Source organism: Elgaria multicarinata, chromosome 2 (genome assembly GCF_023053635.1).
Source record: "Elgaria multicarinata webbii isolate HBS135686 ecotype San Diego chromosome 2, rElgMul1.1.pri, whole genome shotgun sequence".
Lineage (NCBI taxonomy): Eukaryota > Metazoa > Chordata > Lepidosauria > Squamata > Anguidae > Elgaria > Elgaria multicarinata.
In genome coordinates, this window is record NC_086172.1 from 75,319,932 (window position 1) to 75,332,698 (window position 12,767).

A 12,767-nucleotide genomic window follows, 5' to 3' on the forward strand; every position below is an offset into this window, starting at 1 on the left:
CTTTGAGGGTTCCCAAGTCCTTTTGATGTGGTCTAATGGTCACAAGGTGGTTACCCGCCCAGGCTAGATTAGAATGTACTACCAGTGAGCAACGTTCTCATGGAGGTGGATGTCTCCACCTCCATTTATTACAGGTTGGGGTGTACAGAACAGCATCTGCTCTCCTTGCAGGCATTACTTTTACAGGAAAAATGTGTGGGACTGTCATGTCTTCCATAGAAAAATGGAAAAGGCTTGAGGTAACAAAGATGATTTTGCCATAGTTTTAATGCTTGGATGATCCAGTCAGGTAATTTGTGAATGTATATGGCGGGAAGGTGGCTCCAATAAACCAAAGAAAATAGGAATGGAGAAAATACGAACCATACTGGGTAGGTTCAGAAAGGAACATAACCTGGAGATTTTGTAAAAGATGTTGTTTCTGGATCTGGAAGCAGTAGGAGAAGGAATGGGAGTAGGCTGATAAAATGAGGTAAGAGTCACCAAAGGAAAGAGAACCATTGGCACAAAGGAAGGCAGTGCCATAGAAGGGGAAAGTTTCAAGGCAGATGATGCAATTGACAGCACCAAATGTATGAAACAGATCAAGGAGCCCTGGGTTGTAGCCCAAAGGCACCCCTATTCACCATGAAGCCAAAATGAAAAATAGTTGCAGCTGAGACAACTCTCACCGCCCCCCAAGTATGTTACCATCTGCAATGTAATCTTTATAACAGGGGAAATGATAAAAAGGGGATCTCATCTAGAACATTCCTGGAGACTAGAGATCAAATCCTTCAGACCAACGTTGTCAACTCTGTCACTCCTCCCTTCCTTTGCTTCTGCCTCCTAAGCTTCTAAGCATGCTCACCTCTCCCACCTCTAATACACTCTTCTTTGACCTTACTTCTCATCTGCTACCAGCCCATTACCTTTTTCCACTCATTTCCAAACTCGAGCAGAGTTCCAGCTCTGCTCTTCTCCAACCTAGTTTTTACCTACTGTGCTCTATACAATTGACTTGTACCATGCTTTCCATTTACCTCCTTCAGGTCCAATTTTAAAATTCCTTCTCAGTCCTCATTCTTCTGTTGATCATACAATCTGTCTTGTATCTTTATTACTGATATTGCAGCAGTGTTGGCTCCTTAGCCAATGTCTTTTCCCCTTCTTCGTTTGATTTAGTTCGATCTCATTAACTCACCGCAAAGGGAGAATCATCTGCTTAGACAACTATCAATGTGGAATTATTTTGTTACCTATCAATTTCACATTGATAGTTGTCTAAGCAGATGATTCTGCCTTTGCGGCTGAGTTGTTTACAACAAAATCTCATTCTACTCAAAAGTAAGTCCCGATGAGTTCAATAGGGCTTACACTCAGGAAAATGGGTATAGGATTGCAACCTTAATTTTGTAAGTGGTAAGAATGATTATAAAGCATTTTTATATCCTTTAACTGCCATCAGCATTTCAGAGTACTAACAGAAAACATCTATAGCAGATGTGACCAGCATTTCCTTGTAATATACGTTTAAAGAAAAATTACTTTAAAACGTTAATGTTAATTCCTGCTAAAATAATGTTAACAAAAATCTATGCAAATAGTGGGAGGTGCTATTGATGTTCTTCTAGCAAGTAATAAATATATTCATTTGGATTGTTCAAGTAGAATCATCATAAACTGAAATAGCACTTTGTTCACTATTGTTCTTATTGGGTACTAAAGGATTAGGACTCCACAGGCTTCCATTTATAATCCTAAAGTGCCTATTTTAAACTATGAATTCCTGAACAGTTTTGGCAACAGCTTAGAGGTTGATATTGTGGAATGGACTGGTCTAGGCTGATTCAGGACAGGCTTAACTATGTTCTCTATCCATGAAAGAGACTCATAAGCTAGTTTACTCAGATTGCTTTTAATACACATGCTTGCATCACATCACCACAAAATCCATTTCACCACAGTTCTGGGAGGTAGGTCAATCTCATTTCAAATCTTTGATGGGCCCAACTGCTCAAACGTGTACATACGTGTGTGTGTGTGTGTGTGTGTGTGTGTGTGTGTGTGTGTGTGTGTGTGTAGTGTAGTGTACGCATGTGATGACAAGTCAGTATTGATATCCTTCAGCCTCTAGCATGAACTAATAAACCTAAATACATGTTTATACAAGAAAAGGAAAATTATGAGGTCAAATGACAAAGCTTCCACTGGGAGAAAAAATGATTCTTTACAGATGTACAAGAACTTAAGCAGCTTCACGCAGGCCAGGAGGTGGACCATAAATATATGATAAAATGGTAATTCACCAGTGGGGGGAAAATGTTTGCTCTAAATTTTTGCACACACACAAAACTGCTGCAGACTGGCCCTCTGAGCAGAAGCATCTATGAAGGCAAGGCTACACTTTGTTAAGAAAAATGACAGGATTGGTATAAGGGTATCTCCCACTTTCATAAAGAGAGTGTGTGTGCATACATGCAAGGTTATAAGACACACAAAAAAAGATTGTACGGCATGATTCCTCTAACTCCAAGGTTGGACAGAACATACTTGGACCAAAGATGACAGGATCCAAAACAGAGTCCTAGACTGAGGTTCAAATACTGCTAGAGATCATATCACAGTCAAGGGATCATTGTTGGATATCAGTCACATTTGTGATAAAAAGCAAAGAGAAGAGCCTCAGTGTTGTCTCTGCAGCTTCTGATAAACTGGCACTGAAGGACTTGCGCAAAGAGTCTTATCTCGAAATCCAGCTACCCCAGATATGAGGAGAGCAAGCATTTCATCACCTAGTAAGTTAAGGGCCTTCTGGTTAATTGTCAGCAAATCCCACAACAGCTTTCTGGGATTCAACATAGGACCTTCTGTTGTATAGCCCGTAACCAAACCTGATATAGAATTGTTGCTAAGTCTATGTTGACTCAAGCACATCATTTCACAGATATCAATGCTATCATCATGCCATGTTTAGCACCAGTGACACAGTTAATGGCAAGAAATATGGCAAGTCATATCCATACCCTGGATAGAAAATAGGGAGATGTGTATCCCCTCTGGTGTTTTTAACAGCATATTTTCAAACGTCTTATATTTAATACTATATTTTTCAAGCCTGCCCTTTTAGTTAAGGTATTTAACCTCCCCGCATCTGCAACAATGCTGATTTGCTAGAAGACCTACAATTTATTCATGTCCACCAGTGCTTGGCTATCTTTTATTGCCCATTGTAGTTATTAGTTACCACAGTCCCTACACAGCATTCTGATTTCCAAAAACCAGCATATCCCTTACAAAGCTCACACTACTCCACAAGATGTAGACCACCCATGCCCAGGAGGAGAATTTCCAAGACAGCTCCACTTTTCCCTAAGATAATTCAGAGGCTGATGGTTGACGGACAGTCACTGTTCTCCCCTTGAAAATGCCCCTTAAACCTCAACTCCTGCCTGCTAGGAGCCCCCCTCAGTCCCTTGGCAGTGTGGCTCTCTCCTTGAGTTCGGTCTGGACCGCCCCCGGCCCCTTGGCATTTTAGGATAAGATCCATGTTCTCTGCTCCTGGTCTTTTCCCATCGTCTGCCATCCTGCATCACATACTGCCCCTGCCACTTGGCTGACCCTCTCAGCTCACTACGGCTAACCTCCACATTGTCTTCCTCTCTGTCTTGGACTTCACTTTTCTGTGCTGGTGTCCTTACGATGTTGTTCTCCTCTTTCAAATAAGTCCCCTCTCTGGCTGGTGAGATGCTGCTAGCGCACAGCTCTTTTTTATTTGTGAATGAAGGCAACTGGTCTCCACGACAGGATTTTTGAAAGTCTTGGTTGTATCTCCCGGAGCTCCACTGCCCTCTCTCTTTCCTCCAGTTGGGTCTTCTACTGAAGGCTCTGGATTCTCCCTCAACAGTGAGGAGGCGGGTTTCTGCTGGTATCTCTAGCGACTTGTAATGCAGTTGCCAGCCGGGGCCTCGTAAAGATGGTTTCTCGCCTCGAGTCCTCTCTCTCTTGCTATGATGATCTAAGGTAATACACGGTCTCTCTGTTTTTTCAGGCTCATGCCTCACTGGAACAGCCTTTGCAGTTCCCTGAGTATGTTCTGAGGTTGCTGGTGGCTTCAGTTCCTTCTCGGCAATTACAACATTTTCTGAAATGGCTGTATGTTCACGATCAGTAGCACCTGAGGGCTGAGAAGAAGAGAGGCCAAAATGCAGAGAATAAAACCCATACAGCTGACAGTTTGACTCCTAGCCTATGAGTGGAAAAGATCTTGCATAAGAAGCTAAAATATTGGTGTCATCAAATCCATATTCCCAAGGCTAGGTTCCTACATTAAACCCCTCACCACAATATGCTGCAAAATGCTGCTAGCACTTTAAGGAACTTCCTAGGATGTAAATATTAAAGCCCTTTCTAATGGTATGCTCTTGGTAGTCCTTGGTAGTCACTAACCTTTTGCAGGCTAATGAAGTAGCGATTTCTCTCTGCTTCAGTGTCAATAATGCCTCCTTTCTCCAGTTGTCTCTGGTAGATCAGGCGCAGTTGCTCTCTGTGTAGCAGTGTCGGTGCGTCAGGTTGGTACATCTCCTAATGGGAAGAGATACATAACCAGGTAGCTAGCACGAATGGAATCTTCTGGCTCTAAACTACAAGCCTGCTACATGATAGCACTCTTCAAATACTTAAAAGGTTGTCACACAGAGGAGGGCCAGGATCTCTTCTCGATCCTCCCAGAGTGCAGGACACGGAATAAAGGGCTCAAGTTAAAGGAAGCCAGATTCCAGCTGGACATCAGGAAAAACTTCCTGACTGTTAGAGCAGTACGACAATGGAATCAGTTGCCTGGTGAGGTTGTGGGCTCTCCCACACTAGAGGCCTTCAAGAGGCAGCTGGACAACCATCTGTCAGGGATGCTTTAGGGTGGATTCCTGCATTGAGCAGGGGGTTGGACTCGATGGCCTTGTAGGCCCCTTCCAACTCTGCTATTCTATGATTCTATGTCTTTTAGAAAGATTCATACTGCAAGCAAATCATGTGAGAGACACTGGCTACGTTCCCAGAAGGGCAAAATGTAGACCAGTGTGGGAGTGGGGACAATTATAGCCATATATAAGTGGTTGAGAATATACTAAATGCAGTGGTATATTGTTTTAAAAAAATCCTGACTAAACACTGGAGGGAAGAGAGAGAGAGAATGAATGCCCCTGTGGTATGGTTGTGGATGATTTGCCACTCAGCTTTTTCACATGCGCACTAGACTTTATTCGTCAGCAGAGGTAAAATCAACATTTTTAAGCATCCATCCAACCAACCAAACACACTCTGCAGGAGCGTAGAACACCATGCATGTGATTATTTGGAAATAACTCGGGATAACTTATTTAGAGGGACAGGTTTGATACGTGAAAAGGGTTATTGAAAATAGAGGATGTCTGCATCATTTAGAGGGAAGCCACATGAAAGGTCCCTTCTGCGTGTTACCTTACCATTAGTTGCTGTGGAGGTGCTGCTGCTTTCAGCGTAGCAAGGTCATATACCAGAGGCTCTCTGCACACAGGGCACTGCACTTCAATTTCCTATACAGGAAAAAGTAACAGCAGTAACCACATTAGGATTGAACTAGACCCAGACAGGGAGTATTTGATTACTGTCTGCATACTCTACCTGTCTTCTGCCTTAGAAGATAGTCACTTCCTGATCAACTGCTCCCGACCTCAGGGGAGCTCTAACAGTCAAACCCATAGTTATCAGCAAAAGAACTCACCATTACACAATGTTACCTGGACAGCCTAGATCAGAGATGTGCAATACATGGCCCACGGGCTGCATGGACTCCCTGCTGTGCCAGCCCCCACTGGGCACCCAAATTTACAGGGTGCTTTATAATTACTTTTATAAAAAACATTTTTATAGGGGGAAATGGCTATGGAGTGCCAAAAGGGTCAAATTTAGCTTATAAGCAAGACATGTTAAACCCTTTTGGACTCTATACTGCTACAGATGCTATTTCTCCTAATTTGGGATGTCCGGTGGACTGCAGCCCACTGGGAGGGCGGGTTTCAAAGGGGCGAAAATGGCCCATGAGCCTCCTAAAGTTGCTCACCCATGGCCTAGATCCTGAACTCAACACCCAGGCCTTCTGAGAGCTACGTTAATTCCATGGCATGGATGTTTACCATTAAAGTTTCCTTCTTAAATACTACTAGCCCTTCCTAATGCAACAATAACTTACATTAAAACGAGTGCAAAAATTGTTCCACACTAGGAAGTCATCACTAATAACCCTGTACAAAAACTGTTTGGGTGGGGTGGGGAGAATTTTACTTCCTGTGTAACTTAACAGCATTATTACTCAGAAACAAAATTACTCTTTCTCTCCTCCTCCTCCCATCACCACCAGAATAGTTTTTGATCCATTCATACTTTTTGTTCATCTTTACTGGAGCTAAGAAGACCACCTACAGAATTGTAATACTTTATAGTGGCTGGAGCAGGGGTAGATATATTGTCTAATTCCCATGATCTTTAAATCAGATTCCCAGATTCTTCCTATTGTTCAGAGCAGAGGGTGTGACAGAGGCCATGTTTTGCATGCAGAAGGTCAGTGGTTCAATCCCCGGTTTCTCCAGGTAGGGCAGGGAAAGAATCCTGCCTGAAAACCTGGAGAGCCGCTGCCAGTCAGTGCTGACAATACTGGGCTAAATGGACCAATGGTCCAACTCAGTATAAGGCAGCTTCCTACATTCCTATGTTCTTATGATCACAGCTCTGTGCTCACTAGATTAAAAAAACTTATAAATGAGGAAGCATGCAGGCCACCGGACAAGGGGAAGCTATTTGACAGCTACTCTGGAAAATCTTGTCTATATGTAACTGGAAAGACTGCCCCACTCTCTGAAACCATCTCTGAGAAAAAGATGATAAATGATTAGAGGTATTACCAAAAAAAAAAAGGTTTTTTTAAAAAAATCTCTGGGGAAAGGAGTAGGTGAACTTCTAGAAGCTGTTGTGGTAAACAGTCAAGGGACCATTACCTCTTTTGGCATAAGTGTCAAAGGCTGTACTTTTTCCTTCCTCTGTATGCGAATCTCCTCCTCCATGTGCTCTATATAACTGGCAAGGCAACGTGAATGGAAGTAGTGGTAGCATGGAGTCTTGGTGAAAGCTTCATTCTCCTGCACGGTGGGAGAAAAAGATTGTTATGAGTACAATGGGCCAGTCTGCATATCACAGGGGCAAATCATGGATTAATTAACCCATAATTTCCAGGATGTGCACTGCATGCAAGACACTTCCACATACTATTAACAAACTCCGTTCATTCCAATTGGAGGTTGTCACCATGGCATGCAAACCTAGACTGATGGGCTGTTTAGGGGCTAAACAACCCAGTGTTAAACCCAACAACAAATCATGTGTTAATCACTGTTTATCCCCTAAACATCTCATCAGTCCAGCTTCACACATAACACTGACAACATCCAATCAGGCTGAACAGATGTTGCTTGTAGTATGCTAACGCGGCTGGCTGGCAGGGAGTGCCCGTCACCACGCCCTCTGAAATTGTGGGTTAAATAACTCACAATTTACCACCATGACATATGAATTGGGTCATTATGTTGAGCACTGTGTCTTTTCAGTATACAATACACTGTGCATTACTTTGCACATGTACAAGGTCTTTCCTACCTCCCATTACCACTTCAGCACTTTGCTCCCCTTTATGAAAAGCTGCTTCTGAGCGTGGGGGTGGGGCACTGCAGAACGACATACAATGTGCCACAATTGAGTATGGGTGCGTTTGTGTCTCTTTTTAATATTGTTATCACAATGCACACACTAGTATCTTGAGAACTAAGGTCACAGGGTTCTTGCCTCCTAGCTTCTCAAGATGGGGAGACAGGTGTAAGATGTTTAAATTAGCTGCTTGTCCATTCATCTTTGGTAACAATGGCTTCTTGACTACTGTGCAGTTAAACTGCTATAAACTGGTAAGTCTATTGGTTTTATTTGCCAGACAATTTTGAAAATTCAAGAATGCTGCATGTTAGGCAAAAACTCAAAATGCTCTTTGGGAGTAAGGATGGTATGTATGCATGTCTGTCCATCCTTTAAAACTCTTCTTTTTAGTGGCTGTTAGCCACCAACACCTTGACTGATTTGTCAACTGTCGACAAGTTCCAAAGTTTGTAGCATCACAGGTTTTCCAAGTAGAAACGCAAACTTGTTTAATGTACAAGATTTCTGACAAATACAGAAAGTGGGCATCCTCGACAAAGAATTTTGATATTTTGGCAGGATACAGTTATGTTGCAAACAGTTGTTATGTGGTGGGGAAATGAGGATGAAAAACAGAATCATTTTATCAGCTGGAGATAAAACATGCTGGGAAATTCAGTACAATGTCAATTCAGGCATTAGATAGCTTTAAGTCCAACAATGTTTCTTATCCCATCACTGTGCAGAGCTTATGACACCAGCGAACCTGGTTTTCTTGTGGTTCCAGCTATAAAACCTCATCTGATTCCCCCTCCTGCCTAAAGCTGATAATTATGGACATCTGAACAGGTTCTCATTCTGACATCCTTCATGAGTGAACCCCACCATCACAGGACTCTGCCTTCTTCCCGATATCAATGCTTTCAATTCCTCTGGATCCAAACATATTGGAGAACAAGATGCCAATCTGGCATGCCCTTACCTGAAAGCCGTACATGCAAATTACACACTGCCCGTGAGGGATGTTGTTGTCGGTAAGGATTTCCTTTCCCTTCTGTGAAGAGAGGGAGAGCCAGTGTGTCATTTTACACACTAAAGCCACAAACAGCCCAAGCCAGAACTATACTGTACCTATAGGTCTGGACAACTTTCCAGACCTAGCTGGCTTTTCTCTTCTTTTTGTTCTCTTACCTCTATTAGCTCATACAGCATAGCTGTACCCAGTCGGGCCTCAGTAACACATTGTAATGTCTGTGAAATCCTAGCACGGGGGCAAAGAAAAGGGATGTCATGAGGAGAACTAGGATTAAAGGGATGGCTAAATCAGCCAATTGCAATGACGAGATGAACACTAACACAAGCACAAGATTAGTCTAATGGGCTACAGCTTCAAGCCCATTAACTATTCCATCTTCCACAATAAATACTTCTGAATACATAAAAAGGAAGTGGTGCTATGACAACTGAAGGAACTAAAATGATTGCATATCTTTGTATGATGTGCCACATGGTTAGACTACTGTTGCTATGGAACAAGAAGAGTGAAGGAACCCCACACTGCCAGGGTGTCATTACCGTGGGATGAGTGACCCTATGGCAGTGGTCTGGGTAATGCAAGACTCCCCTCAGTTTAACCCAGGATGGAGATGCAATCCCTTCCTCATTTGGTCAATGCCAATAGCAGCTTGGGATTGCCTGGCTTTTCAGGTAAAGCAGGGGAAAGGGCAAGATACTTCTGAGTTGTCGTAAACCAGTTGTGAAGAGACATGGTTGGGGAGCTTCTTTTGGATGAATACAGGATATATCTCTGTGTTTTGCGCCTCAAGACTACCTCCCTCATCTTTTAGCTGGTCAATCAAAAACATCTTCCAGAAAGGACTCATTTCATTGTATTCCCCCCAACCTTTACACTCAAACACTAAAATTAACCCATATGTACATGCTGTATAAATGATTACAGTTTGCAGTCTTGCTATGCTTCTTTCTGTTCCTCCCAAAATCAGTAACATAGCAACAACTTGACACCTCTCCTCCATAGCATAGCTCTAAATAAAGAAAATAGGTCCATAATGCACATTTCATATAATATCACAGGGGAGAATCAAGATATCAGAAACCCCTCTTCGAACACAAGTATGCAAAAGATCAAACAAAAATTATCCTACTCATTGTACTGAACAGAAAGATCAAGTTTATCAACACATACTTACTTTTGGATTTGCTCATCAGACAGCCCTCGAGGATTCAGAATGGCTATCTCTGGCACTTCATTTGGATACTAAAGAGAAAGAAAGCTAAGTAAAAAGAACAGTACAACCACACAGTATGATAAAATGGCCACAAATGGGGCTTTACCTTACGAGGCACAGACAGCACAAGATTGAAGCACACATACTGAGAGTCTTGGTCCTCTGCAGTTGCTGGATGTAGGGTGATGGAAATTTCCCAGGGCATAGACCTAGGGTTGGAAGAAATCAGGGTCAGTTGTCAGATAAGAGCACTAATGAAGGTAAAATGAAGTAGAAAGGTTGATGCAAGTGCTGTACTATTCTTTCCTTTCTTAGCATGAAAGGAGACTAAAGTGTGCAAATAACAGTTACACACACACACATCCAGTATTCTCACTAAGATGACATTTCAAAATGTGGGTATTTAATATCAGGAAGAAAGAAGAGAAATGACTAGGACTTCTGGGCGAGGTCCCAACATGAATCTTGGGCTGCAAATATTTGGAATTTGTGCAGGACAGAGTAATTTTATTCCAAAACAGGATATGAACAAGGCAGGGGATCATTTACAGCATCCAACACTAAGAATCAGGCTCTAGAAGAGGTGCAAAATTGCAGGAGTGATCCACACTTTTCATTATGAGTGAAGAACTGTCAGCCTTCTGCTGAATCCAGCCCATGGAGCCTTTGGTTTTGATCTACAGGCAGCCCTTTTCAGCCCACACGGCAGTTATGCTTTAAGTCTAAATGTAATGTGGAGGGAGGGAGTCTTCCTCAAGACCACAGCTGGGAAGGGCTAACCTTCTCATTACGCTGTGATCTTCATGAAGAATACTGTTGTTCTGCATGGCCGTTAGGTATGGGGGGGGGGGGCGGAGATTCCCATGGGTTATGACAGTGTGGGGTGGCCCACCCACCACTGGCCTGCACCGCTAAGAAGCTTAAACATTAGCCAATGCGGTCCTGAGGTTGAAAAAGGTTCCCTACCAAAATGCTGCAAATACCTGCCATTTCCTTTGGACACCTGCAGCTCATCCAAGTAGATGGACTCCAAGACTTCCACCTCTGAAGGTAGAGCCCTGAAAAGAAAGAAATGGTGTTACACATGGGGTGGATTTTCTCAGGTCTCTCCTGTCTGGACAGCACAAAGTGCAATATCCTAAACGACCCATTCCTAGATGCTGATATCTTGTAACAATCCAATAAAATAACTTCAGCTAATGAAGCGTTTAGCTGAAAAGAGGAGAGGAGCCACGGGGAGGGCAATACTTCAGAATTTAAATTAGCACAATTCATGCAACTTTGCTGCAGCTAATGAAAATAAAAACCACACACATATTTATCTGTGACAGATCTCTTATGGAATCCTCGACTCACTTGGAAGCTAGCAAGACAAAAAGCTGTCATTTTCTCTTTTGGTTCTGTGGCTCAAGAGTCACAGTCTTATACAATGAGCAGAAATACAGCTGTAATATTGCTGGAAAGAGAGGTTGTTGCATGGATATGTTTATACTATCCATAAGGAAAAAAGGTCTAGATCTAATTTTTGTGGTTTTAATCTCTGTAAGCCACACAGAGAGCTTCAGCTATGAGGCAGTCTAGAAATGTAATAAATAAATCATCAATTAGAGCTAGACCTCTTAGCTAAAACAACTGAAGGACAGGAGGTCTCACAATCAATATGTGTGATCTAAGTGAGAAGGGCACACATTTTTGGTATTATTAAAAATCCCTGAGGATTTTGTCTAAAAGAAAGGAGTAGAAAATGATTGACCACCTTGCACCCAATTTGTTATTAACCTTGGACACAAGATACCTATCCCTGCTCACCCAGTTGTTGCAAAAATAGCTCGTTCCTTGGTGTACTAAGTCCAATTCAGCACACAAGGAGGAGAGGAGAAGTAGTATGGATCAAACAGTGTTTATTCTGCAGAATAAAGAGGCACTGGAGCTAACTGCTGCAAAGCATGTGCCTACCTCGCAAGGGAGGCAGCTTGGTATTTATACACTATCTTCTCAGGCGCCACATAAGTAGGCAGCCTTCTAACAGGAAATTTCTAGCTGTGGAAAGAAAGTACATGGAAATACAATCTCTCTTGTTCTTTTAGTTTGGTTATCTTAAGAATTTCTTGGCTTCTTGGGCATTTCAATTTTGCAACATTTCGTTAGCAACTACCGTAGGTTACTCTGGTTCAGAGCTGGGGCCTTCTTCTTCAACACAGTTACTGGGGCAGGTTCCCCTTGTCTGAAGAGGCAGAAACTGATCTCTCTCCTTCTTTCTGGTGTGTCCTGACAAACAACATATAAGGTTCTATCCAACGTCAGTCTAACTTAAGTTCCACTCATTTCAACGGGTCTGCTCTAAACAGGGCTAACGTTGGAAGCAACCGAAAGACGACAACGTGGGTTACATATGGAGAATCTGGAAAAGGTATAGAAGAAAAGTGGAGCCTGAGTGGTGCGTGGGTGGTGGATAGAAGGGTAACCCAGTTACTTGTTGTCCATCGTCCCCCGAGGAACCGGACGCTAGAAAAGGACACCGCTCGCTCTCTTACCAATCCGCCGCTCCCTCTTGCTCCCCTCCAACACCGGCCGCCGCCATCTTGCCTGCCCAGAAACGGAATCACTTCGAGCTGAGCCGGCCTCTCTTCCGGTGCTGAGGGTTGCTAGGCAACCGGTTTGGCGACGCCATCGACCGGCGCCTGCGCCAATAACGGACTAACCAACTGACTGGGCTTTTCCGCCTCGCGCCGTCTTGCGAAGGCAGATTCCAACTCCTTCCCCCGGCGCTGGACGCAGCGAATCTTTTCGTAAGCCCGGGGTGAGGGGACGTGGGAGGGAGCT

General features: G+C 43.2%; 2 protein-coding genes across 2 annotated transcripts in view; both read right to left on the reverse strand.

Moving 5' to 3' along the window:
• Positions 1–12,767, reverse strand: part of ZNF142 (zinc finger protein 142) — a 411,120-nt gene that overhangs the window by 87,890 nt on the left and 310,463 nt on the right. The window lies entirely within an intron of this gene.
• RNF25 (ring finger protein 25) lies at positions 1,882–12,530 on the reverse strand. Its single transcript, XM_063116758.1, has 10 exons — positions 12,479–12,530; positions 10,928–11,002; positions 10,051–10,153; positions 9,906–9,973; positions 8,887–8,956; positions 8,678–8,749; positions 7,011–7,151; positions 5,463–5,552; positions 4,429–4,563; positions 1,882–4,163 (listed from the first exon to the last, which is right to left on the reverse strand). The coding sequence occupies exons 1-10, from the start codon at positions 12,523–12,525 to the stop codon at positions 3,435–3,437; spliced, it is 1,530 nt and encodes a 509-aa protein (XP_062972828.1). The 5' UTR covers positions 12,526–12,530; the 3' UTR covers positions 1,882–3,434.

Coding starts and splice junctions, on each gene's coding strand:
- RNF25 (XM_063116758.1), bottom strand. CDS start 12,525: ATGGCGGCGGCCGGTGTTGGAGGGGAGCAAGAGGGAGCGGCGGATTG. Junction 7,152..8,677: donor TTTGCATGTACGGCTTTCAG/GTAAGGGCATGC, acceptor CCCACCGTGCAG/GAGAATGAAGCTTTCACCAA. Junction 5,553..7,010: donor TGACACTTATGCCAAAAGAG/GTAATGGTCCCT, acceptor TTTCCTGTATAG/GAAATTGAAGTGCAGTGCCC.